The sequence below is a fragment of the Haliaeetus albicilla genome, unplaced genomic scaffold (assembly GCF_947461875.1).
Source record: "Haliaeetus albicilla unplaced genomic scaffold, bHalAlb1.1 scaffold_146, whole genome shotgun sequence".
Classification (NCBI taxonomy): domain Eukaryota; kingdom Metazoa; phylum Chordata; class Aves; order Accipitriformes; family Accipitridae; genus Haliaeetus; species Haliaeetus albicilla.
The window spans coordinates 1-25,219 of record NW_027212543.1 but is presented as its reverse complement, the minus strand read 5'-3'; the positions used below and the strand labels follow the sequence as shown (position 1 = coordinate 25,219).

Genomic DNA, 25,219 nt, shown 5'->3' with positions numbered 1-25,219 from the left:
TGTGGGCAGCGGCGGCTGCTGTCGCCCATGGCAACCGGCCCCCGCCGCCATCTTGGAAGCTGGCAAACCGGCCGCCATGTTTGACACTGGCACCGGGGTGGCTTCAATGGGGAATTTGGGGAGGGGGTCTTGCCTCACCAGGACGCCTGAGTTCACTTCAGAGGGGGTGTCCCCCCTTTCCCGCCACCCCCAGGGACAACAAGGGCAGTGGGAGGTCATTTCGGCACCATTTATTCCCCTGAGACCGCAGCAGCCATGTTGGAAGCTGGCAAGGAGCGTCGGGCAGCCATGTTGGAAGCTGGCAGGTGGGTTTGGGGGGTCTCAGTCGTCTTCGTACCCCCCCAAATAATGGCAGACGGCGTCGTAGTCCAGCGGCACCACCCTCCCGGCCTCGTCCCGCTCCAGCTGCACCAGCGCCCGGCTCCGCGCCGGCTCCCGCTCCAGGATCCGGCCCACCTTTGGTGGGGGGAAGGGGACACAAAACGCTTATTTGGGGGGGGCCCAGGAAGGGGGGACACCCCCCACGGCCGTCGTCATGGCGGGGGGACGCGCACTCACCCTCCCGGCGTGCTCGCCCAGCACCACCATGACGCGGTCGGCTTCGCCTCGGGGGATGACGGTCTCCAACATGGCTTCCCGCAGGCCTGGAGGGGGGCGGGGGGGGTCGGGGGGGGTCAGGGGAAGGGGTGGACCCCCCCCTGCACCCCCAATTTGGTCCCGGTGGTGTGGGGGACGGGACTTACCTTCTACCAGGCGCCCCTCGTCCGTCCGGCAAACGCAGGTGTCTGGGGAGACCATGTCCTCCACCACCATCTGGGGGGGCAAGGGGGGGTTTGGGGGGGCAGGGACCCCCCCCATGGGGCACCTGGGACTGGTTATGGGGTGCAGGGACCCCCAGTCCTGCCCTATGGGGTATCTGGGACAAGTTAGAGGGGGCAGGGACCCCCCCATGGGGCACCTGGAACTGGTTATGGGGTGCAGGGACCCCCAATCCCACCCTATGGGGGTATCTGGGACCAGTTATGGGGTGCAGGGACCCCCCCATGGGGCACCTGGGACTGGTTATGGGGTGCAGGGACCCCCAATCCTGCCCTGTGGGGTATCTGGGACCAGTTAGGGGGGGCAGGGACCCCCCCATGGGTCACCTGGGACTGGTTATGGGTGCAGGGACCCCCCCAGTCTTGCCCTATGGGGTATCTGGGATGAGTTATGGGGGGGCAGGGACCCCTGGGACTGGTTATGGGGTGCAGGGACCCCCCAATCCCACCCTATGGGGTATCTGGGACCAGTTATGGGGGACAGAGACCCCCCCATGGGGCACCTGGGACTGGTTATGGGGTGCAGGGACCCCCCCCACCCGGCCCCACAGGAGACACAGGGAGTCCCACAGGGTAGCTTTGGGGGGGCTATAGGGTACCCTAAAAGTAAGCGGGGGCCTATAGGGCACCCCAAAGAGCCGGGGTGGGGCTATGGGGCACGCCGGGGGGGCCGCTATGGGGCGGCTGCCCCCCCAAACCCCACCTTGCAGTTGTAGTAACGTCCGGCTTGGAAACCCTTGTCGACGCAGCGCACTCGCAGGTCCCGCCGTAACCAGTGGGGGGGTCCGTGGGGGGGCCCCCGAATCTGCTTCGTCGCCCTGGGAGCGGGGAGACACATCACGGGGGGGGGACCCAGGCGTCCGGGCCGCTTCTGGGGACCCCCCTCCATAGGGGTTACAGCCCCCCCCCACCCCAAAGCGCTATAGGGGCCCCCCCCAGTCTCACCTCTCTGTTTCGGGGGGCTGTTTCCTCTTGCCCTCCCCCCGCTGGGGGGGGACCCCGGCGTCCGGGCCCTCCTCGGCCCCCTTCCCCTTGTGGTTCCGGCTGGGCTGGCCTGTGGGGGGGGAACTGGGAGGTACTGGGAGGAACTGGGATGCTCAGTAGGGTGTGGAGGAGTAGGATGAGAGATCTGGGAGGGGTGGGGGTTTACTGGGAGGCCCTGGGGGGTTACTGGGAGGCACTGGGGCACTCATTGTGGCCTGGAGGGGCTGCAATCAGGGCACTGGGGGGGGTTACTGGGAGGCATTGGGAGTTACTGGGGCATCCTACGGTGTTACTGGGAGGTCTTGGGGGTTACTGGGACACTCACCACTGCCCAGGGGAGCTAAATCAGGGCACTGGGAGTTTACTGGGAAGCATCAAAGGGTTACTGGGAGGCACTGGGACACTCTCTGCAGGGTGGAGAGGTGGGATTGAGGCACTGAAGGGTTACTGGGTGGCACTGGGGTTTACTGGGACACTCAGTGTTGCCCAGGGTGGGCGAAACCAGGGTACTACAGGTTTACTGGGAGAGATCAAAGGGTTACTGGGAGGCACTGGAAGTTTAGTGATAAGCACTGGGACACTCGATTCTGGCTGGGGACACAAAATCAGGGCACTGGAAGCTTACTGGGAGGTTCTGGGACACTCACTGCAGCCTGGGGGGGCTACTGGGAGGCCCTGGGTGTTACTGGGACACTCACTACAGCCCGAGAGGCTGGGATCAGGGCACTGGGAGGCTACTGGGAGGCACTGGGGGTTACTGGTGCACTCTGGGGTGTTACTGGGAGGCACTGGGACATTCATTGCAGCCTGAGGGGATTGGAATCACTGCATTGGAAGGCTACGAGGAGGTCCTGTGGGGTTACTGGGGGGGTACTGGAGGGTAACTGGGCGTTACTGGGGGGTTACTGGGCCACTCACCGCTGCCCGGGGGGGTGCCCGGCCGCAGGTTGTGCTGGCTGACGGTCACCATCTGCCCCCCCAGCGTCAGGCGAACCATGGCCCGGGCGGTCTCGGGGTCCAGCCCCTCCACCTGGGGGGGTGGAGGGAGAGCAGGGGGGGTTTAGTACTCCCAGTGCCCCCCCCCCAGGTCCATACTGGGGGGCAACACCTGGCAGCAACTGGGCGCTCTCACCTTCCCGTACATGTCACGATGGGGTCCGGCCTCGATGCGGACGGCAGCCCCCACCGCCAGCCCCCCCCCGATGGGTTCCTCCCCTCCCCGGGGGGGCTGCCCGGCTCGGGGGGGGCCGGGGGGTGCCGGTTCGGCCCCCAGCCCCAATCCCCGGGGGCGCAGCCGGTGCTCCAGCGGCTTCACCACCCTGGGGGGGGACACACGACGCCGTGTGAGGTCGTAGCACCCCAAACCCCCCCTTGGGGTCTGGTTCCCCCCCCCAGGGTGGGGTAAACCCCCCCGTGAGGGGGTGAGAAGGGTTTAAGGGGTGCCTGGAGCCCCCCCCCCCCCATTTTTTTTAGGGGGGGTCCCCCTCACCGTTTGAAGGTGCGCCCAATGCCCTCGCCCTGGCTCCAGCCCATGCCCCGCAGCATGGCCAGTCCGAAGGCTTCCACCGGCACTGCCTCGTAGTCCTGGGGGCCCTGGGGGGGCACGGGGGGGGGGGTGTTAGGGGCTCGGGGGGGCCACTGAGGGGGTGAGGGGGGAGTTATGGGGCTGGGGGGGCACGTAGGGGGTCTTAAGGGGATGAGGGGGGAGTTATGGGGCTGTGGGGGCACTTAGGGGGGAAGTTATGGGGCTGGGGGGGCACTTAGGGGGCCCTAGGGGGGGATGAGGGGGCACTTTGGGGGTCCTAGGGGGGAATTATGGGGCTGAGGGGCACTTAGGGGGTCTTAGGGGGGATGAGGGGGGAGTTATGGGGCTGTGGGGGCACTTAGGGGGGAAGTTATGGGGCTGGGGGGGCACTTAGGGGGTCCTGGGGGGGATGAGGGGGCACTTTGGGGGTCCTAGGGGGGGATGAGGGGGCTGAGGGGCACTTAGGGGGTCTTAGGGGGGATGAGGGGGGAGTTACGGGGCTGTTGGGGCACTTAGGGGGGAGTTATGGGGCTGGGGGGGCACTTCAGATGTCCTAGAGGGGATGAGGGGGGAGTTATGGGGCTGGGGGGGCACTTCAGATGTCCTAGAGGGGATGAGGGGGGAGTTATGGGGCTGGGGGGGCACTTCAGATGTCCTAGAGGGGATGAGGGGGGAGTTATGGGGCTGGAGGGGGCACTTAGGGGGTGCTGGGGGGGTGAGGAATGAGTTAGGGGGGTCTAAGGGGGGTGTTTGGTGTGGAGGGGGTGTCTGGGGCCCCAGGGGTGGAGGTTGTGGGGGTCCTGGGAGGAGTTTGGGGTCCCGGGGGGGGTGGCGGTGTGTCTGTCAGTTTGGGGGTCACTCACAGGCTGCGGCCGTGGGGCGACATCCCGGTCCTGCAGCTGGAGGGGGATGGAGATGGGGGGTCCGGGGTTCCCCTCTCCCTGCTCCTGGCTCTGCCGGGCCTCTGCGGGGGCAAGAGGGGAGGTGAGGGGGGGCTCGGCCGGACGCTGTGCCCCCCCGGGGGTCCCCCAAACGCCGGGGTCCCCCACCACTCACCCTGCAGCAGCTCCCGCACTGCCTGCGCCTCCACCGAGACGGGGCCGTCTGGGGGGTCCCCGGAGGGGGCGGAGCCTGTGCTGGGGGTGTGGTCAGCGCCTGGGGCGGGGCTTGCGGAGGGGGCGGGGCCTGCGTCTCCTCGGGGGGGCTCGGGGTTTCTCCAGCGGTGGGAGGGGATCAGCGGGATGACCAGCTCCTTCGGAGGGGGCGGGGCCGGGCGGGCGCTGGGGGCGGGACCAGCGCCTTAGCCACGCCCCCACCTCTGCAAGCCCCGCCTGCCAAGCTGCGCGGCCACGCCCCCCAAGGCAACGGCGCGGAGACCCCGCCCCAAGCCACGCCCCCCCGCCCGTGCGCACGTGCAGCCGCGCTGCCTGACCTCCCCCCCGCGCATGCGCACGGCGGGCTCTGTACCCCCCCCCCACGCCCGCGCATGCGCAGTACCCACCTCAGCAGCTCCCGGTCCTCCACCGCCGTGAGGAAATCGGTGTCGCCGGCGCCCCCGCCGCCCCCGCCGGGCTCCGCGCACGGCCCGGCCGCCAACACCCGCCGCCTCTCCGCTTTCCGGCTGAACCCGAACGATACCGGTCCCGGCGGTCCGGCCGCCGCCGCGTTACCGGCCTCAGCGCCGCTGCTCGCCGCCATCTTCCCCGCCGCGGGGCACTGTGGGAAACAGAGGCCTTCAGTTCCGGACTACAACTCCCATCAGCCTTTGCGCCCTTCCCTCCTCGCCCCACCCCACGCCGCTGATTGGTGGCGCCGCCCGCCCGTCAGGCCCCGCCCCGCCGCCCGCCTCGCGCCCGCCGGCCTCGCGCCCGTTGCCGTGGCGACCCCGCGGCTGGTACCCGACGGGCGGGGGGGGGGGGGAACTGGGATGTTGAGGGGCTGACTGGGAGCACTGGGAGGGGGATGGAGGTCACTGGGAGAGCTCGGGGGGGGCACTGGGGAGAACTGGGGGGGGGGGGGGGATACTGGGAATGCCGGGGGGGCACTGGGGGGATACTGGGAGCACTGGGGGGGATACTGGGAGCACTGGGGGGGGGACTGGGAGCACTGGGGGGGGACTGGGAAGGGGGGAGCACTGGGGGGATGCTGAGAACGCTGGGGGGGATACTGGGAACGCTGGGAGGGGGGCACTGGGGAGAGCTGAGGGGTTACTGGGAGCACTGGGGGGGGGTGGAGGTCACTGGGAGAGCTCGGGGGGGGGGCACTGGGGAGAACTGGGGGGGGGGGATACTGGGAATGCCGGGGGGGGCACTGGGGAGAACTGGGGGGATACTGGGAGCACTGGGGGGATACTGGGAACGCCGGACGGGGGCACTGGGGAGCACTGGGAGGGATAGTGGGGGCACTGGAAGCACTGGGGGGGGATACTGGGAGCACTGGGGGGGATACTGAGAATGGTGGGGGGGCACTGGGGGGTATACTGGGAATGGGGGGGCATTGGGGAGCAGTGGGGGGATACTGGGAACGCCGGGGGGGGCACTGGGGAGAGCTCAGGGGTTACTGGGAGTACTGGGGGGGATACTGAGAATGGCAGGGGGGCACTGGGGGGGATACTGGGAGCACTGGGGGGGATACTGGGAACACCAGGAGGGGCACTGGGGAGAGCTCAGGGGATACTGAGAATGGGGGGGGGGGCACTGGGGGGGAACTGAGGGCATATTGGGAGCACTGGGGGGGTGACTGGGAATGGGGGGCACTGGGGGGATACTGGGAGCACTGAGGGGGTACTGGGAATACTGGGGGGGCACTGGGGGGCATACTGGGAACGCCAGGGGGGGCACTGGGGAGAGTGGGGGCACTGGGGAGAGTGGGGGCACTGGGAGTACCGGGGGGGCCACTGAGAGCAGAACTGGGAGCACTGGGAAGACACTGGGATTCCCCCCCAGGCGTAGCCCCCCCGCAGGCCCCGGGGGGGGCCGAGCCCCCCGATGCCGCCCCCAGAGGCCCCCCCAGCCCCCAGCGGTGAGTGGGGGGGGGGCGTCCCCCATTTTGGGGGGGGTCCCTTCTCCTCGGGGGGGTCCCTCACCTTTGGGGGGGGGTCCCACATCTTTGGGGGGGGAGTCCCACATCTTTGGGGGGGTCCCATCTCTTCCTGGGGGGGTCCCACCACTTTTGGGGGGGCTCCGTCACCTTCGGGGGGGTCCCCATCTCCTGGGGGGGGGTCCATCACCGGGGGGGACACCCTAAAATGGCGGTGCCCCCCCCCAGTGAGCGTGGTGGTGGTGGTGGGGGGCGCCTGCGTCCTGCGCTACAGCCGCTCCTCCCCGCCGCCCCCCCCCGCCGACCCCCCCGCCTGGGGGGGGCGGAATTGGGGGGACCCCGGGGGGGGGCGGGGACCCCCCCAGATCCGGCGTCGCGACGGGGATCTCGTCCTCCTGCTCCGGAGCCTGGGTAGGTCGGGGTGCTGGGAGGGGGGGGGCTGGGGGGACTGGGAGGGACTGGGATGGACTGGGAGGGGGGTGGAGGGCACTGGGAGGGACTGGGATGGAGTGGGAGAGGGATGGAGGGCACTGGGAGGGGAGCTGGCGGAACTGGAAGGGACTGGGATGGACTGGGAGGGGGGTGGAGGGCACTGGGAGGGGGGCTGGTGGAACTGGAAAGGACTGGGATGGACTGGGAAGGGGATGGAGGGCACTGGGAGGGACTGGGATGCACTGGGAGGGGGATGGAGGGCACTGGGAGGGACTGGGATGCACTGGGAGGGGGATGGAGGGCACTGGGGGGGGTGGGGGGACTGGGAGGGGGATGGAGGGCACTGGGAGAGGAGCTGGTGGAACTGGAAAGGACTGGAATGGACTGGGAAGGGGATGGAGGGCACTGGGAGGGACTGGGATGCACTGGGAGGGGAGCTGGTGGAACTGGAAGGGACTGGGATGGACTGGGAGGGAGATGGAAGGCACTGGGAGAGACTGGGATGCACTGGGAGGGGGGTGGAGGGCACTGGGAGGGGGGCTGGGGGGACTGGAAGGGGGATTGAGGGCACTGGGAGGGGAGCTGGTGGAACTGGAAGGGACTGGGATGGACTGGGAGGTGGATGGAGGGGACTGGGATGGACTGGGAGGGGGATGGAGGGCACTGGGAGGGACTGGAAGAGGTGCTGGGGGGAGTGGGATGGACTGGGAGGGGGATGGAGGGCACTGGGAGGGACTGGAAGAGGTGCTGGGGGGAGTGGGATGGACTGGGAGGGGGATGGAGGGCACTGGGAGGGGGATTGGGGGCACTGGGAGGGATCGGGAGGAGGATTGGGGAGACTGGGAGGGGCATTGGGAGCACTGGGAATTGGACTGGGGAGACTGGGAGGCACGGGGGGGCTGCAGGCACTGGGAGAAGGGCTGGGGGGACTGGGAGGGGGATCGAGGGCACTGGCAGGGACTGGGAGCGGAATTGAAGAGACTGGAAGAGGAACTGGGGGGCACTGGGAGGGTGACTGGGAGCACTGGGAGCACTGGTGCAGCCCATGCCCCCCAGGCCCCGGGGCCCCCCCTGAGCCTGTGGCCGTCACCAGCTTCGTGGGCCCTGAACCCTGTGACCTCCTGCCTGCTGGTGAGGGGGACTGGGAGCACTGGGAGGGGCACTGGGGGGGGATCGGGGACACTGGGAGCACTGGGAGGTGCACTGGGGGTATGGAGGGGGGACTGGAGGCACTGGGAGGGGACTGGGATCACTGGGCGGGACACTGTGAAGAGACTGGGGAGCACTGGGTGGATCCTGGGGTATACTGGGAGATACTGGGATGCACTGGGGGCACCCATCCTCCTCTGTGTGTTTCTCCCAGCTCCCCCAGTTGACATCGACATGGAGGTGGGGAGCACTGGGGGGGAGCCGGGGTACGGCCTGGCCTGGCCACAGGTAGGGACTGGGAGCAACTGGGGGGGCGGGACACAGGACTGGGGACACTGGGAGAGGGTTGGGCCAACTTGAAGGGGGATTGGGGGTAACTGGGAGCACTGGGGGAGCCTGGGAGGCTACTGGGGGAATGGCAGGGGCACTGGGGGCAAGTGGGAGAGGGCTTGAGAGCATTGGGAGAGACTGGGAGGGAGACTGGGAGAGAGTGGGGGGGCCTGGGGTGACTGGGTGGGGAACTGGGGGCAACAGGGAGCGGGACTGGGAGCACTGGGAGAGACCGAGGGGCCTGGGAGGGGAACTGGGAGCACTGGGGAGTACTGGGGGCAACTGGGAGGGGGACTGGGAGCACTGGGGAAGACTGGGAGGGGACCTCAGAACGCTTTGGGGGGATTTGGGGACAACTGGGGGGGCCTGGGGCAATTGGGAGGGTAACTGGGAGAGAATGGGGGGGGCTGGGGTGACTGGGAGAGGTACTGGGAGAACTGGGGGGGTACTGGGGGCAACTGGGAGAGGGCTTGGGAGCACTAGAGGGGACTGGGGCAACTGGGAGGGTAACTGGGAGCACTGGGAGGGTAACTGGGAGCTCTGGGGTGGCACAGGCGTGGGGGGGCCCCCCCCCATTTGCGGTGGAGCTGCCCCGGGGGCCGCGGGGCTTCGGGTTCAGCCTGTGGGGGGGCCGCGACCTCAACATGGGGGTCTACGTGCGGGGGCTGCGCGAGGGGGGGCCGGCCCAGCGCTGCGGCCGCATCCAGGTATGGGGGGGGGGGTGGGAAATGGGGTCCTGGGGGGGCCCTGGGGACAAGGGGTCTCTATGGGGGGGTAGGGGGGCTCCTGGGGGGGGCTATGGGGGGGTTTGGGAGAGGGAAAGGGGGTCCTGGGGGGGAAAAGGGGTCTCTATGGGGGGCTATGGGGGGTGCTGGGGGGGGGGGAAGGGTCCTAGAGGGGTGCTGGGGAGGCTATGGTGGGCCTGGGGGGGGTGAAAGAGGGTCCTAGGGGGGTTATGGGGGGCTATGAGGGGTCTGGGGGGGGAATGGGGGAAGAAAACGGGGTCCCAGGGGGGCTATGAGGGGAGTGGGGGGCATAAAAAGGTCCTGGGGGGGCTATGGAGTGTCTGGGGAGGGGGAACGGGGTCCCAGAGGGGCCGTGGAGGGTCCCGGGGGAGGCTCTGGGGGGTCCGGTGCTTTTGGGGGGGTCCCTGATGGCGGGGAGGGGGGGGTGCAGGTGAGCGACCAGCTCCTGGCCATCAACGGGGCCCCCACCGCCGGCATGACCCACGCCCAGGCCCTGGCCCGCATTCGGGGGGGGGGCAGCCGCCTGCGCCTGCTGCTGCGCCGGAGCCACGGTAAGACCCCCCCCCAAAATCCTGTGGGGCAGCCCAGCGCCCCCCCCCCCATAGTGGGACAGCCTGGGACCCCCCCCAAAGGTAGTGGTATATCTCAGTGTCCCCCCAGGCACAGTGGTACAGCCCAGCCCCCCCCCAAACACAGTGGTACAGCCCAGCCCCCCCCCCCAACAATTGTACAGCCTGGTGCCCCCCCCAACACAGTGGTACAGCCCAGGGTCCCCCCCAAATGTAGCGGTACAAATCAGTGTTCTCCCCCCCAGGCACAGTGGTACAGCCCAGAGCCCCCCCCCATGACATGTTATACCCCAGCACCCCCCAAAACATGGTGGTCCAGTCCAGTGCCCCCCAAAACGTGGTAGTGCACCGCAGTGCCGCCCCCCCCCCAATATAGTGGTACAGCCCAGGGTCCCCCAAAACGCAGTGGGACAACGCAGTGCCACCCCCCCCAAACCTGGTGGTACACCCCGATGCCCCCCCCCACGCAGTGCTACAGTCCAGTGCCCCCAAAATGTAGTGCTACAACCCAGCACCCCCCCCAGACGCAATGGTCCAGCCCAGCCCCCCCAACCCACATGGTACACACCAGAGACCCCCAAATCCACCCATTACCCCCCCGAAAATGCAATAGTACAGCCCGGAGCCCCCCCGAAAATGCAATAGTACAGCCCAGAGCCCTCTCAAATGCAGTGGAACACTCCCAGTGCCCCCCCCGAAACAGAATAGCACAGCCCAGAACCCCCCCAAAATGCAATGGTACAGCTCAGAGCCCCCTCCAAATCCACCTGGGCTGCCCGTACCTGCCTCGGGATGGGGGGGGGGGACGGTGTCCTGCCTGTTTTGGGGGGGTGTGTCCCCCCCCATGACGTGCTGGTGCCCCCCCCCCCAGGGGCCCCCCCAAATCCATCGGCGAGGGGTGTCCTGACCCTCTGCGTCAGCAGCTCCCCCCGGGGGGAGCCCTGCTTCTGCCTCGTGGGACGCCGGGACCCCCCCTGGTGGGTGCTGGGGGGGGGGGGGGGGAGGAGACTGGGGGGGGGCAATTTGGGTGTGGGGGCTGCACCCCTAATTGCCTCCCCCTTTGCCGTGTCCCCCCCCCAGACTGGAAGGCGATGGTGGAGCAAGGTGTGCGCCCCCCCCCCAAGCACATGGTGGGGTTTGGGGGGGGGGCTGCTGTGACACGGCAGACAAGACCCCCCCCCCCCCGCAGGTTTTTTTTTGTGCCTGGGGGGACCCCCCTGCCAGGGGGTTGGGGGGGGTCACTCAGTGCCCCCCATTTTGGGGGGGGGGCACGCCCTTCAAGCTATGCAACGCCCCCCCCCATACCCTGTGTGTGAGGGGGGGCACCTCATTTTTTTGGGGGGGGGCCACCGAGGTGGTTGCCCCCCCCCTTTTTTAGGGGTGCTCAATAAAGGTGGGGACCTCCCCCCCCCCCCCGAGTAATTTCCCGCGGGGACCCAGACGTCCGGGGCTGCCCCCCCCCCCCCCCCGAGCATCCGGTAGGGTGGGGCGGTGCCCACATCCTGCCGGTTGAGTCACCCCAAAACGGGGGGGGCGGGGGGGGGTAACAGGAAGGGGGAGGGGTACACCTGTGGAGGACCCCTCCCCCCGCGGCCCCCCCAGGCATCTCTGGGGCTCTCCGGACCCCCCCCAAAACCATCAGACCCCCCCCCGAAACACCAGACCCCCCCAGAGACCCCAGCTTCCCCCCCCCAAATTCCAAGATCCCCCCTCCCCTCGCACACACCCAGCGCTAAGCCCCGCCCTCCTCTAAGCCCCGCCCACCGCCGTTAGGGGGATTCCCCCGCGCCAAGCTCGGCCCGCCCCCCCCCCACCGAGCCAATCACAGGGGGCTTCCCCCGTTCTAAACCCCGCCCCACGCTCCGCCCCGCCCCTCGGGACCCTCGCCCCCAATCGCTCGGGGTTTCCCCCCGTTCTAAACCCCGCCCTCTCCAAGCCCCTCCCCAAGAGCAAGGGATTTCCCCCGTTCTAAACCCCGCCCACGCTCAGCCCCGCCCCTCGCAGACCCTCACCGCTTTCTCTTAGGGGGCTTCCCCCCCGCCAAACTCCGCCCACCCCCACCACCCCCACCAATCACAAGGGGCTTCCCCCACCTAAACTCCTCCCACTCCCTCAAACCCCGCCCTCCCAGGGACCCCCTTTGCCATTTTCCAGGGGGTTCCCCCCTCGCCGCCTAAGCCCCGCCCCCTCGGCACCTGGCCCCGCCCCCTCACCACCGCCTAGCCCCGCCCCGCCGCGGTGTGCCCGCTCTCCCGGGGCTGCCCCCGGCCCCCCCCGGCCCCCCCCTCCCGCGCTCCCGGTAACCGCCATGGAGTCCAGCGGGTCCCAGAGCTTCTTCGGGACCTGCCTCGCCTTCAGCCGCACCCGCAAGGGGCTGGTGCTGATCGGAGAGATCGTAAGGCCCCGGGGGGGGGGACACACACCGAGGGGGGTGGGGGGGAGACCCCCGGGGAGGGTGGGAGCAAGCGGAGGGGGGGCACCGGGGGACTTGCGGCTCTATGGGGGGGTGGGATATTTGGGTCCCCTTGGGGGGGGCAACAGTGACTCCTGGGTTGGGGGGGGTGTACTGGGATGGCTGGGTCCTTATTTTGGAGGGGGGGGGGCAGCGGGACACCTGGGGGGGGGTTCTACTGCGAGGGGGGGGGGGGATGCAGGGATGCCTGGGTCCTCGGGCTTCCCGCCAACACGTGTTGGACTTCCAGGGGGAGGGAACCCCGGCGTCCTGGAGGGTGCCCCCCCCACCTCTCCGTGGGGACCCAGGCATTCGGGTCCGGTCCCCCCCCCCCCCCCCATCCCGTTTTGGGCGCGTGGAGGGGCAACGCCCTTGGGAAAGGAGAGGCAGCGAAGGGGTTAACGGGGGCGGGGCCAGGGGAGGAATCCGCTCCCTGATTGGCGCAGAGCCTTGGTTTCAAAGGGGGGGGGGGGGTGCCCGGACGCTTGGGTCCTTTCCCCGAGGGGAGGGTGTGGGGGGGCGTGTTGGGCGGTGCCCGGACGCCTGAGTCCAACCGTGCCCGCCGTTATTGCGCCAGGCCGGGTGGGGCTCACCCCCTCCCGCCACGTGCTGCACGTCATAGACGGTGCACTGTCTCTTTAAGGAATCGAGGGACCCTGCCCCTTTAAGACCCCACATCTCCTATTGCCCCTTTAAGAGCGCGCGCCCCCCCCACGGCGGGAATGGTGGGCCCCACCCCGCCGCCATCGCCCCTTTAAGGGCGGGGAGGGGCGCTGTTGTGCCGTTGCCATGGCGCCCGTTGCCGCGGCGACGGCCCCGCCCCGCCGCACCCCACAGTGGCGCGCTTTGTCCCGCGGCCCACGCCGGGGCCGGGGGTGGGCGGAGCCTGCGGGGGTGGGCGGGGCCTACGGGGCGGGCGGAGCCTGCGGGGGAGCTGGAGGGGCCCTCTAGGGGATCCTATGGGCGCTCCATAGGGGTTCCTATAGGTGCTCTATAGGGAGCCTGGAGGGCCTCTAAGTGACGTTATAGGGGCCCTATAGGGGACCCCACAGTGGCCTGTATGGGGGGTCTATAGGGAGCGCGGTAGGAGCCCTAGAGGGAAGGCTGGGAGGTGTATAGGGAGCGCAGTAGGAACCCTATAGAGGAGGTTATGGGAGGTCTATAGGGAGTAAAGCCTGTACAGAAAGCTTATGGAGTTCTCTATACAGCCGATGTTACAGCAAACGTACAGAGACCCTACGGGAAACTATAGCACCCGGCAGATCTATAGGGAATGCTATAGCAGCCCTAAAGGAGATGTCACAGAACGTATATGGGGTGTCCTACAGGATACGAGAGGTCCTTTAGGTCATGTGGGTCTTACACGGTATACCCCACAAGCTGTATAGGGCTCCCTATAGAACTTCTATAGAGATCGCTATAGTTTTTATAGGAGTCGCTATAAAGATTCTATACAGTTCACTATACAGTGACTATGGGGGTACTGTAGAAGCTCTATAAGGAGCACTATAGATGTTCCATGGAGCAGCACTGCTAAGGCTCTATAGATGGCACTATAGAAGCTTCATATGGGACGCTATAGAGGCTTTATATGGCGTGCTATAGTAGTGCTATATGGGGCACTATAGAAGCTCTACAGCGCTCACTACAGAGGCTCTATAGGCAGTGTTACAGAGACTCTATAGGCAGCACCGTAGCAGCCCTATAGGCAGCACTACAGAGACTCTATAGGTAACGGTGTACAGCCTCTATAGGCAGTGTTATAGAGATCCTATAGCTAACACTGTACAGGGTCTATAGGCAGCCTGCTCTATAGGTAGCACTATAGGAGCTCTATAAGCAACATTACAGAGGTTCTATAGGTAGCACTGCAGCAGCTCTATAGAGGCTGTATGGCGACACTATAGAATCCTTACACTGAGCACTACAGAGACTCTATGTGCGGGCAGTATAGAAGCTCTACAGAACACGTAAAGCCTCTACAGCTGCACCGCAAGGGTGCTACAGGGGACGTATAGAAGCCCCAGGGCAGGGGGGGGCGGGCAGGGGGGCGGTGTGCCCCCGGGGGCTGTACAGACTCTATAGGCGCCCGCTCCGCAGGCGCTGTGCGTGCTGGTGCTGGTGTGCTACGGGGCGTCGCGCACGCCGGGCTATACGGGCCTGGCCATCTGCGAGCTCATCTTCGCCGCCCTGGTGCTGCTGGCCTGGGGGTGCCGCCTGCCCCCCCGCCTGCCCGTCATCCACTGGGGCTGGACCGTGAGTTGGGGGGGGGCACCCCGCTGCCCCATAACCCCCCCACAGCCCATGGGGGGAGGCTGGGAGGGGGTTTGGGGGGCACTTGGGGGGCCGAGAGATGGGTTGGGGGGGTTTGGGGGGGCACTTGGGGGGCTGAGAGATGGGTTGGGGGGGTTGTGGGGGCACTTGGGGGGCTGAGAGGGGGTTTGGGGGGCTTGGAGGGGCACTTGGGGGGCTGAGAGGGCGTTTGTGGGGGCACTTGGGGGGCTAAGAGGGGGTTTGGAGGCCTTGGAGGGGCACTTGGGGGGCTGAGAGATGGTTTGGGGGGGTTTGTGGGGGCACTGGGGGGGCTGAGAGATGGGTTGGGGGGGTTTGTGGGGGCACTTGGGGGGGTGAGAGATGGGTTGGGGGGGCACTTGGGGGGCTGAGAGGGGGTTTGTGGGGGCACTTGGGGGGCTAAGAGGGGGTTTGGAGGCCTTGGAGGGGCACTTGGGGGGCTGAGAGATGGTTTGGGGGGGTTTGTGGGGGCACTTGGGGGGTGAGAGATGGTTTGGGGGGGCACTTCAGGGGGCTGAGAGGGGGTTTGGGGGGCATTTGGGGGCTGAGAGGGGGTTGGGGGGCACTTGGGGGGGCTGAGAGGGGGTTTGTGGGGGCACTTGGGGGGCTGAGAGGGGGTTAGGGGGCCTTAGAGGGGCACTTGGGGGGCTAAGAGATGGTTTGGGGGGGCATTTGGGGGCTGAGAGGGGAGTTTGGGGGGCTTGGAGGGGCTCTGGGGGTCCCCAGGGTGGTTGGGGGTCTTTGGGGGGGTGCCCCGGACACCTGGGTCCCTTGGCAGGGGGTCCCCAGGGGTTTTGGGGGTCCCTGGGTGGGGGGTGTCATACTGTGTGACACCCCCCCCCCCCCAAACTTCCCCAGGACTTCATCCGCTGCGTCATCGGGTGCCTGCTCTTCCTCATCACCTCCCTCATCGTCCTCATCGGGCACCGGGACGGCGCCGGCATCGCGGCCGCGGTGAGGGGGGGGGGGAGAGGGGGTTTGGGGGGGGGGCGGGTGTTTGGGGGTGCAGAGGGGGGGTCTCTGACACCCTGTACCCCTCCCAAAAGGTGTTTGGGGTCCTGGCGGGGATCCTGCTGGGTTACGACGCCTACATCACCCTGCCCACCCGGCAGGGCCACACTGCCGCCCCTACTGGTGTGTACTGGGAGGACTGGTGCTCCCCTATGGGGGGGACGGGACGGGACTGGGATGGGGGGGGCGTGCTGCCTTATGGGTGGGAACTGGGAGCAGTGGGAAGGGGGAGCTGCCCTGGGTGGGGGACGGAACTGGGAGCACTGGGAGAGGGTTTCTGCCATATGGGGGAGCACTGGGAGGGGGTTGCTGCCTTATGGGTGGGAAATGGGAGCACTGGGAGGGGGTTGCTGCTTTATGGGGGAGTACTGGGAGGGGGTTGCTGCCTTATGGGTGGAAATGGGAGCACTGGGAGGGGGTTGCTGCCTTATGGGTGGGAAATGGGAGCACTGGGAGGGGGTTGCTGCTTTATGGGGGAGTACTGGGAGGGGGTTGCTGCCTTATGGGTGGAAATGGGAGCACTGGGAGGGGGTTGCTGCCTTATGGGTGGGAAATGGGAGCACTGGGAGGGGGTTGCTGCTTTATGGGGGAGTACTGGGAGGGGGTTGCTGCCTTATGGGTGGAAATGGGAGCACTGGGAGGGGGTTGCTGCCTTATGGGTGGGAAATGGGAGCACTGGGAGGGGGTTGCTGCTTTATGGGGGAGTACTGGGAGGGGGTTGCTGCCTTATGGGTGGAAATGGGAGCACTGGGAGGGGGTTGCTGCCTTATGGGTGGGAAATGGGAGCACTGGGAGGGGGTTGCTGCTTTATGGGGGAGTACTGGGAGGGGGTTGCTGCCTTATGGGTGGAAATGGGAGCACTGGGAGGGGGTTGCTGCCTGTATGGGGGGAACTGGTGGCAGTTGGGATTCCTAACGCCCCCCCCCTTTCTGTGTGTCCCCCCCCAGAGTCCCCGGATGGCGCCTGACCCCCCCCAATCTGCACAGAGACACCCCAAAACTCCCCTCCCCAGCTGCGGGAAGGGGGGGGCCCGGCCTTAAATTATTGAGGGGGGTGGGGGGGGCCCGGACGCCTGGGTCCCCCCGGGGTGGGGGGGTGTAGGCGTAGACAAAGGGGGGGGTCCCTGGAGGGGGACATTCCCCCCCACTCCCCGAAGTGCTTCTGCAAGTGCCTTGAACCGTCCGTGCCTCAGTTTCCCCCTGGGGAGACACCCCCACCCCACCCCACCCCCCGCAGCCTTTTGGGGCAATATTTTGGGAAATAAAGGATTTTTTTTTTCACTGCATTACCGATTCCGGCGTGTCTGTCGCCCCTATACTATACCATGGCGGGAAGGCACCTATAGGGCCTGAGGGTGGGGCGTAGCCGACTAGGGTGGGCGTATGGGCCTTCCCCCCCCGCCATTATGCTCCTCTATAGGGCGCGGACTACAACTCCCAGCATGCCCCGCGGCGCCGCGCAGGCGCAGTGGGGAAAGGCGGGAAACACCTCACGGCTTCCCGCCTCGCGCATGCGCCGTTGCGACCGCCGCTCTCCTCACCCGCCGCCGCCGTTCCTCGCCGCCGATCCTTCCCGTCGTCCTTCCCCCCCACACCATCTCCACCCCCCCATCCCTCCGGTTCTTCTCCGGTTCTTCTCGAGGCTCCCGGGGCGATCGTGAATCGGTAACGCGGCGGCGAGGGTCGGGGCGGGGGTGGGGCTAGCGGGTGTGTGAGCATGGGGGCGCTTCGCGCATGCGCAGGGCTGGGCTGCGCGCAGCGCTGGAGTGCGCATGCGTCAGCCGTGGCGGGCGGGGGACGGAGGGCGCATGCGCCAGCGCTCTGCGCGCGGGGGGGGGCCCAAACTGCGCGCATGCGCAGTGCCGCATTGAAGGTTGTGTCTTGTTGCTCTTACAGGACTTACAAATATAGTAGGAACCTAATTAACAGCATCGGGAGGGTTTTATAAGAGCCCAAACAGCCTGTGGGCCCCACCATAACCCCTGGGCGAAGCCTGGAGCCGCCAGATCCTCCAGGACCCTTTGGTTTTTACCACCTTTTACATAAATAGTAAGTTTGTTTATAGTAGGACCTACAAAAAAATATTGGAGGGTAGTTACAACAGAATAACCAGGCTGTGGGTGCCCTCCGTAACCCGTGGAGGCGGTGGGTCTTCCAGGACCCTTTTTATTTTTTTTTTTGCTGCACCGTATGTAATCAGTGGGTTTGTTTACAGTAGGACCTACAGAAACCCACCATGGGCCGCTCCTCCAAGGACAAGCGTGACATCTACTACCGGCTGGCCAAGGAGGAGGGCTGGCGTGCCCGCAGCGCCTTCAAGCTGCTCCAGCTCGACCAGCGTTTCCAGCTCTTTCAGGGTACTGGGAGTTACTGGGAGGGGGGTGGGGGGGCATCCAGGTGCCTGGGGAGGGGGCACCCAGGCATCTGGTGACGGTTGTCGTCCAGGGGTGCGTCGCGCCGTCGATCTCTGCGCCGCACCAGGGAGCTGGAGTCAGGTGCTGAGCCGCAAGCTAAGGTGGGTGCTTTGGGGGTGTCCCAATTTGGGGGTGGGGGGCTGGAGGGACTGGGAGTCCCAGTTTGGGGGTTTGAGGGACTGGGGGTTGTAAACTGGGGGGCTGGGGACTTTGCGGGGGGACTGGGAGTCCCACTTTGGGGAGGGCTGGAGGGCTCTGGGAGGACTGAGAGTCCCAGTTTGGTGAACTGGGAGGACTGGGAGTCCCAGTTTGGGGGGCTCGGGGGTATTGTGGGGTCCCCCCTGGGGCAGCTCTGAGGGATCCTATGAGGGTGTTGGGGGGGGTGGAGGTTTGGGGGGGCCTTGGTGGGTACTGAGGGGGGCAGTGGGTGTCGTGGGGGCCCCCCCTGACCGACCCCCAGGGGGTCCCCGGGGTCCCCAGTGCAGGTGGTGGCGGTGGATCTCCAGGCCATGGCCCCCCTCCCGGGGGTGCTGCAGATCCAGGGGGACATCACCAAGGTGAGTGCCCCCCCCCCCCCCAAAACCCCCACAGCCCCCCAAAACCCCCCCACATCCCCAACGTGAGTCCTCCCCCCATAGACTGCCTCCCCAAACCCTGCAGCTCCCCATGACCCCCCCCAAACCCCCCTGGGGACCCCCCAAACCCCATATTCTCCCCCCAGAGACCCCCCTCACTTCCATTTCCCCCCCCCCAGACCCCATTACCCCCCCAAGGGACCCCCTGACCCCCATTTCCCTCCCCTCTCCAGGTCTCCACGGCCCAGGAGATTCAACGCCACTTTGAGGGGCACCCAGCCGACCTGGTGGTCTGCGACGGGGCCCCCGATGGTGAGTTTGGGGGGCGGCTGGATTATGGGGGGGGGCACTTTAACCCCCTCTGAACCCCAAATTTCCCCCTGCAGTAACAGGGCTGCACGACCTGGATGAGTACATCCAAGCTCAGCTACTGCTGGCAGTAAGCGGGGTTAAACCCCCCCTAACCCCCTCCTGAGGCCCCCCAATCCCCTGGGGACCCCCCAAACGCCTGGGGGGGACCCCAAAACCCCCCAGGCCCCCCCCAGATATCCCATGGGGGGTGTCTTACTCCATCAGGCGCTGAACATCACCACCCACGTCTTGAAAAAGGGGGGCACCTTTGTGGCTAAGGTAAATCCATGGGATGGGGGATCCCCCCCAAAACCATGGGGGGTCTGGGGACCCCCCACACCCCTAAAAAGGGGTGCGCTGACCCCCCCGGACCCTCCCCAGATTTTCCGGGGGAAGGATGTGACGCTGCTCTACGCCCAACTGCGCCTTTTTTTCCCCGACGTCACCTGCGCCAAGCCCCGCAGCAGCCGCAACTCCAGCATCGGTGAGGCCTGTCCCCCACTTTTGGGGACACCCTCCTGATTTTTGGGGACCCCCTGCTTTTTGGGGGACCCCTCCCAACACCTTGTGCCTCCTTCGCAGAGGCTTTCGTCGTCTGCCGCGGTTACAGCCCCCCCGAGGGCTACGTCCCCACCATGGATAACCCTTTGCTTGACCCTGATGCTGGTAAGGCGAGGGGGTTGGAGAGTCCTTGAGGTTTTGGGGGGGTCCCTGGAGGGGTTTTGGGATCCCTGGGGGGAATTTGAGGGCCCGTGGGCTTGGGGGGGGATTTTGAGGAGTCTCTGGGGGGATTTGTGGGGGGGGGGTCTGGGGGTCCTTGGAGGGGTTTTGAGGGTCCCTGGGGGGATTTGGGTGTTTTGGGGGGGGGCTGGGGCATTTTGAGGGGTCCTTGGAGGGGTTTTGGGGGTCCCTGGGGGGGAATTGGGGGTTTTGGGGAAGGGTGGGGGATTTTGAAGGGTCCTTGGGGGCTTTTGGGGTTTCTGGGGGGTATTTTGGGGTACGCCTGGGGTTTGGGGGGCTCCTTGGAGGGGGGGTTGGGGGTCCCTGTAGGGATTTTGGGTCTCTGGGTGGTTGGGGGATTTTGGGGGGGTCCTGGGGGGGGCTTGGGGTCCTTGGGGGGGTTTTGGGGACCCCCCATCATCCCTAATGCCCCCTCCCCCCCAGGCCTGGCCCTGTCCCAGCTCTCGGGACCCTCCCGGGTGATCGTCCCCTTCGTGGCTTGTGGGGACCTGAGCGCCTACGACCCCGACCGCACCTACCCCCTGCAGGTACTGGGAGGCACTGGGATAGACTGGGGGGCACTGGGGAAGCCATAGGACCCCTTAGAGCCTCCTGCGAGGTCTGGAATGAACGGGGAGGGCTTTGGGAGACCCTTTGCCTCTCGTAGGTATGGAGCGCCACTGGGATATACTGGGAGACATGGGTCCTTACAGGATCCCCTGCCTACGTTTTGCACAGGGGGCACTGGGATATACTGGGAGGGTCTTGAGAAACCCTTTATCTGCTTCTTGTAGCTATGGGGTGGTATTGGGATATACTGGGAGAACCTGTGTCTACTCCCTACTGTTGCTGGGGGGAACTGGGATATACTGGGAGAATACTGGGCGAGGAGCTCCTATGAGCCTGTTGCAGCTATTGAGGCTACTGGGATAGACTGGGAGACCCTTTACCTACAGGTACTGGGGGGGGGCATGGCGGGCCTGAAGGCATCCTCAGCCTCCAGCAGGTACTGGGCTATACTGGGAGGCACTGGGAGTTCCTCTCCCCCCCCACAGCTGGACCCCGAGAAGCCCTACAGCTATGTGCCCCCCCCCGCGCCCCCCATCGCCCCCCCCTACGCCCAGGCGTGCTTCCTGCGCCGCCACCACCAGCTGGCGAGCGTGCGAGGGCCCTCGTGCGAGGGGGGGGCTGTGCGAGGGGCCTCGTGCAAGGAGGAGGAGGAGGAAGGAGCCTCATGCGAGGACCTGGAGCTGCAAGACCCCGGCGTGGGGACCCCCTCGTGCGAGGCGGCATGTGTGCAAGGACCCTCGTGCGAGGGGAGGGGTGTGCGAGGACCCTCGTGCGAGGAAGGAGCCTCGTGTGAGATGGTGGGCGTGCAAGGATGGCTGTGGGAGGAGGAAGGAGCCTTGTGCAAGGAGATGAGTGTGCAAGGACCCTCATGCGAGGAAGGACCCTGGTGCAAGGAAGGAGCCTCGTGTGACGAGATGAGTGTGCAAGGACCCTCACGTGAGGAAGGACGACCCTGGTGCAAGGAGGGAGCTTTGTGTGAGATGAGCATGCAAGGACTCTCGTGCGAGGAGGAGGAAGGACCCTTGTGCGAGGACCTGTGTCAGCTCAACCTCTTGGGTTGAGAAACGTGTGCAAGGACCCTCGTGGGCGTGCAAGGACCCTCGTGCGAGAAGGAGAATGGACCCTTGTGCAAGGACCTGTGTCAGCTCAGCCTCTTGGGCCGAGAAACCCGTGCGAGGACCCTCGTGCGTGGAAAGGGAAGCCCCCTTGTGCAAGGACGGCCCCTCGCGTGAAGCCCACGTGACTCAGCACGCACGCCGATCCCGTCGTGCGAGGAATCCCTCGCACGCGCGCGTGCGATGCCCCCACCCCCCAATAAACCCCCCCCCAACACCCCCCATCCCCTTTTATTCCACGTGCCGTGGGGCCGCAGTGGGTTTATTCCACCAAAGGGGGGGAATTTGGAGGGCGGGGGGATACGGGGGGGGTCCCAGAGAGTTTGGGGGGGGTCCCAGAGAATTTGGGGGGGTCCCCTGGGATTTGGGGGACCCCCGGGGGGGTGGGGGGGTCAGTCCTTGCCGCGGGAAGCCTCGGCGTTGGCTCGCAGCACGGCCCCCGGGCTGGGGTAGGGGCGTTGTTGGAAAAGGGGTCCGGCCGCCGTCGTGTCGGCCCCCGTCTTCGCTTCGTTCCGTTTGGGGAGCCCCGTCGACCACGTTCCTCTGGTAAAAAGGGGGGGGGGGTGGTGTCAAGAGGGGTCCCCCAATAATTTGGGCCCCCCCCAATAATTCCAACTCCCCCCCCCACTCAAAGGACTTACCCGGGGCGCATCTGAGTAGGCGCTGGGGTCCATGGGGTCCAGCTCCTCGTCCTTGCGGCTGCCTTTTGGGGTCGGGGGGGTGTGTCAGCATGGCCCAAATTTGGGGTACTGCCCCCCCTCCTCCCCAAAAATTAGGGGGAGCCCCCCCCCCTTCACCCACCTTTCTTGCTTTTGGGGTACGGCGCCAGCTCCTCACGCCGGTGGAAGCGCCGTTCTCGGGGGGGTTCCTCCTTCTCGTAGCCCCTCTCGGGGGGTTCCTCAGGTCTCTGCCGTAGCCAAAATGGGGGGACCCAGGAGTTGGGGGGAGCGGGGGGGGAACCCCCAACCCCCCCCAGGTTTTTGGGGACCCCCCCTTGACTCACCTGGCCCCCCTTTGGGTCTCTTGGCGGCTTTGGTGACGACGGAGTTGGGGTCGTTCGGGGACAGCCAGGACACCAGGTCGGTCTCCACGTTCCAGTAGTAGGGCAGCCCGCTGCGGGGACGTATGGATCCTATAGGTGGCCCTATAGGACCCTACGGCCCATGTGAAGGGGTCTCTACAGCCCCTATAGCACCTGGGAAGGGTCCTTAGAGCCCCTGTAGTGCCTATAAAGGGTCTGTGTAGCCCCTGTAGCACCAGGAAAGGGTCCGTGCAGCCCCTATAGCACTGGGAAAGGTCCGTGCAGCCCCTATAGAGCCTGTAAAGGGTCCATGCAGCCCCTATAGCGCCGGGAAAGGTCCGTATAGCCCCTATAGTGCCTGTAAAGGTCCATGCAGCCCTATAGCACCCGGGAAAGGTCCCTATGGCCCCTGTAGTGCCTGTAAAGGGTCCGTGCAGACTCTATAGCACCCAGGAAAGGCCGCTATAGAGCCTGTAAAGGGTCCGTGCAGCCCCTATAGCACCGGGAAAAGTCCATATAGCCCCTGTAGTGCCTGTAAAGGGTCCATATAGCCCCTATAGCACTAGGAAAGGGCCCCTATAGCGCCTGTAAAGGGTCTGTGCAGCCCCTATAGCACAAAGAAAGGGTCCCTGTAGCCCCCGGCAGGGTCCGTACAGCCCCTATAGGGGCTGGGGGGGGGTCCTCACCAGGTGGGGTCGATGACCTTGTACCAGGGGGGGGGCAGCCCCTCCAGCCGCGAGGCCTCGTAGTCCACGTGGGCGTCGTCGTAGTCCTCCGCGATGATCTCCTCTTCCGGCTCTGACAAGGGGGCGGGGCCGTCAGCCCACGGCCACGCCCCTAACCCTGCCCCAGCTCCGCCCCCACCCCGCAGCCCTGAACCCTAACGCTAACGCCTAGCCCCACCCACCACCCTTCAAGCCCCGCCCCCAGCGCTCAGCCCCACCCCAACCCCACTCCCAGTCTCTACGGCAACACCCACACGCTCTGGCCCCGCCCCTACAAGCCCCCACCAGCGTTCACTGGGGCCCGCCACGCCCACCCCGCCGGCCTGGCTCCACCCCCGCCCGACGTGACCACGCCCCCTCCCCGGTACCGGAGCGGGCCGCTCCCCGCCCCCCCGGTTCTTACCGGGCTCTACGTGCTTGAGCAGCCCCCGCTTGGCCAGGCGGGACTGCAGGGCCACGGGCAGCGGCATCGCCTCGGCCTGCGGCGGGGAGACGGACGGACGGTCGGTGGTGGCACCGGGAATCCCGGGAACCACCCCCCGGGTGCCCCGGAACCCCTCCGGTAACCCCTTAACCACACCCCCGTTGCCCCGGTAACCCTCCCCCCGAGGCCTTGTCCCCCCCCCACCCCTCCGGTCCCCGGTAACCCCTTAGCCCCGCCCCCGTTGCCCCGGTAAACCCGCCCCCCCCCGCTGACCGGGCGCTCCGGCGCGGCCGCGCTCCTCTCCGCAATTCTTCTCGCCGCCGGTCACGTGAGCTTACCGCGGCCAATCAACGCGCAGGACGCCTTCGCGGCGGCGTCACGCGCGCGCGGCCAATGAGGAAGGGAGGGCCGTTCTTCTCCCGCCTCTCCGCCGAGCGGCGGCGGCCAATGAGGGCGCGGTCACGTGGCGGGGAGGCCACAGGGGGCGGGGCGAAGCCGCCATGGAGGAATACGCGCGGGAGCCCTGGTAACGGCGGGGTCTTCCGTATGGGAGGCGCCATCTTGGGGCGGGGCGCCGCCATCTTGGCGGACGGGTGTTTTGGAGGGAAGGGGGGGGGGGTCGCCTGCGGGTACCTCGGTGTTGTTGTAGGGTCGCCGTTTACAGCGGGTGGGGGGGAGACTACGGCGTGTGGAGGGTCCGGGGGTGTTTACGTCGGGTCTCCCGCAGCCCCTGGCGCATCGTGGACGACTGCGGCGGCGCCTTCACCATGGGGGTGATCGGGGGCGGCGTCTTCCAGGCCCTGAGGGGCTTCCCGCAACGCCCCGGCCGTGAGTCCCCGCCCACCTCCCTGGTCACGCCCATCCTCCCCCCTCGTGGGCGTGGCCTGACCCCCAAACTCCTCCCACCAGGGCCTCCGGCACCGCCTCCGAGGCAGCGCCAGCGCATCCGCACCCGGGCGCCTCAGATCGGGGGTGAGGGGGGCGGGGCCTGGCCGGGGGGCGGGGCCTGACAAAGGGTGGTGGGCTGGGCTGTGGGTGGAGCCGAGGCATGGTGGGGCAGGCAGTGAGTGGGCGGGGCTTGTGGTGAGCGGGTGTGGGCGGGCATGCCCTGTTGCTTGGGGGTGGGGCTAACTTCTGCGGGCGGGGCTGGGAGTGGGTGGGCGTGGTCTGGCAGGGATGAGTGGGCGTGGCCAGGGCTGGGGCAGGGCATACCCTAGTGCATGAGGGGTGGAGACAAGCTCTGTGGGCGTGCTGGATTTTGTGGGCGTGGCTTAGTGGGATGTGCCGGGGGGGCTGGGCTGCCTGGATGCGTGGGCGTGGCCAGGGCGATGGGCGGGGCATCCCCACTGCCCATGGGATGGAGCCAACCTCTGTGGGTGGGGCCTTTTTTGTGGGCGTGGCTTAGTGGGATGTGCCAGGAGGGGTTGGGCGTGGCCAGGGCGGTGGGCGGGACATCCCCATTGCCCATGGGGTGGAGCCAACCTCTGTGGGCGGGGGCCTTGCGGCCTGTGGGCGGGGCCACGGGCTCCCCAAGCTTTCCAGGCCCTGTCTTGGGGGTGGGGGGCGTGGCCTCCAGGTGGGCGTGGCCGGCCTGTGATGGACAGATGGATTTTTTGGGGGGGGGGGGGGGTCGCAGGCAGCTTCGCGGTGTGGGGGGGGCTCTTCTCCACCATCGACTGCGGGCTGGGCCGGCTGCGGGGCCGGGAGGATCCCTGGAATTCCATCGCCTCCGGAGCGCTCACCGGCGCCGTGCTGGCCGCCCGCAGTGAGGGGGGGTCCGGGGGGGACACGGGGGGGGTATGGGGGGGACAGGGGGTCTGGGGGGGGCCTGGGGGGGGGTGTTGGGGGACACTGGGGGGCTGTGGATGGGGCAGGGGGGGGACATGAGGGGGGTATGAGGGGGGTATGGGGGACACAGGGGGTCTATGGATGGGGGGGGGGAACACCTGGGGGGAGTT

General features: G+C 67.1%; 6 protein-coding genes across 15 annotated transcripts; 4 read left to right on the top strand and 2 right to left on the bottom strand.

Moving 5' to 3' along the window:
- Positions 1-143: 143 nt before the first annotated feature.
- GPKOW (G-patch domain and KOW motifs) lies at positions 144-16,953 on the bottom strand. The gene is made up of 13 exons (XM_069778002.1): positions 16,836-16,953; positions 4,829-5,043; positions 4,384-4,607; positions 4,191-4,291; positions 3,292-3,395; positions 2,935-3,121; positions 2,721-2,832; positions 1,764-1,872; positions 1,522-1,636; positions 744-813; positions 559-644; positions 305-456; positions 144-271 (listed from the first exon to the last, which is right to left on the bottom strand). The coding sequence occupies exons 1-12, from the start codon at positions 16,857-16,859 to the stop codon at positions 322-324; spliced, it is 1,482 nt and encodes a 493-aa protein (XP_069634103.1). The 5' UTR covers positions 16,860-16,953; the 3' UTR covers positions 144-271; positions 305-321.
- MAGIX (MAGI family member, X-linked) lies at positions 5,106-10,753 on the top strand. 4 transcript variants are annotated; one of them, XM_069778020.1, is made up of 9 exons: positions 5,106-5,221; positions 6,273-6,348; positions 6,595-6,777; positions 7,855-7,929; positions 8,162-8,235; positions 8,832-8,984; positions 9,514-9,574; positions 10,464-10,569; positions 10,673-10,753. In XM_069778020.1, coding segments are annotated over exons 2-9 (687 nt in total). In that variant the 5' UTR covers positions 5,106-5,221; positions 6,273-6,314; the 3' UTR covers positions 10,674-10,753. The 4 variants fall into 4 exon arrangements, 3 of the variants coding, with proteins under 3 accessions (XP_069634121.1, XP_069634120.1, XP_069634122.1); XM_069778019.1 differs by having other exon boundaries at positions 9,454-9,574; XR_011323637.1 differs by having other exon boundaries at positions 5,117-5,221; positions 7,841-7,929.
- Positions 11,814-16,593, top strand: PLP2 (proteolipid protein 2). Of its 2 annotated transcripts, none has more exons than XM_069777997.1 (5): positions 11,814-11,987; positions 14,145-14,300; positions 15,195-15,290; positions 15,383-15,492; positions 16,316-16,593. In XM_069777997.1, exons 1-5 carry the CDS (start codon positions 11,901-11,903, stop codon positions 16,446-16,448), a joined length of 582 nt encoding a protein of 193 aa, XP_069634098.1. In that variant the 5' UTR covers positions 11,814-11,900; the 3' UTR covers positions 16,449-16,593. The 2 variants fall into 2 exon arrangements, with proteins under 2 accessions (XP_069634098.1, XP_069634100.1); XM_069777999.1 differs by having other exon boundaries at positions 11,828-11,987; positions 15,383-15,470; positions 16,295-16,452.
- On the top strand, positions 16,904-21,313 carry FTSJ1 (FtsJ RNA 2'-O-methyltransferase 1). Of its 6 annotated transcripts, XM_069778008.1 has the most exons (12): positions 16,905-17,011; positions 17,562-17,703; positions 17,792-17,861; positions 18,221-18,317; positions 18,569-18,647; positions 18,722-18,774; positions 18,912-18,965; positions 19,068-19,170; positions 19,269-19,352; positions 19,851-19,954; positions 20,462-20,729; positions 20,760-21,313. In XM_069778008.1, exons 2-12 carry the CDS (start codon positions 17,583-17,585, stop codon positions 21,035-21,037), a joined length of 1,311 nt encoding a protein of 436 aa, XP_069634109.1. In that variant the 5' UTR covers positions 16,905-17,011; positions 17,562-17,582; the 3' UTR covers positions 21,038-21,313. The 6 variants fall into 6 exon arrangements, with proteins under 6 accessions (XP_069634111.1, XP_069634109.1, XP_069634105.1 ...); XM_069778010.1 differs by having other exon boundaries at positions 16,904-17,011; positions 17,565-17,703; positions 20,462-21,313; XM_069778004.1 differs by having other exon boundaries at positions 20,462-21,313.
- Positions 21,314-21,336: 23 nt separating this feature from the next.
- On the bottom strand, positions 21,337-23,672 carry PQBP1 (polyglutamine binding protein 1). Its single transcript, XM_069777996.1, has 7 exons — positions 23,535-23,672; positions 23,241-23,316; positions 22,799-22,910; positions 22,091-22,204; positions 21,893-21,996; positions 21,735-21,794; positions 21,337-21,635 (listed from the first exon to the last, which is right to left on the bottom strand). The coding sequence occupies exons 2-7, from the start codon at positions 23,305-23,307 to the stop codon at positions 21,484-21,486; spliced, it is 609 nt and encodes a 202-aa protein (XP_069634097.1). The 5' UTR covers positions 23,308-23,316; positions 23,535-23,672; the 3' UTR covers positions 21,337-21,483.
- Positions 23,598-25,058, top strand: LOC138684314 (mitochondrial import inner membrane translocase subunit Tim17-B-like; the record flags this gene model as incomplete). Its single annotated transcript, XM_069778000.1, is given in 6 exon segments — positions 23,598-23,787; positions 23,989-24,073; positions 24,075-24,089; positions 24,171-24,204; positions 24,207-24,233; positions 24,898-25,058. Coding segments are annotated over 6 exon segments (348 nt in total), but the record flags the coding sequence as incomplete, so codon positions are not given.
- Positions 25,059-25,219: the final 161 nt, after the last annotated feature.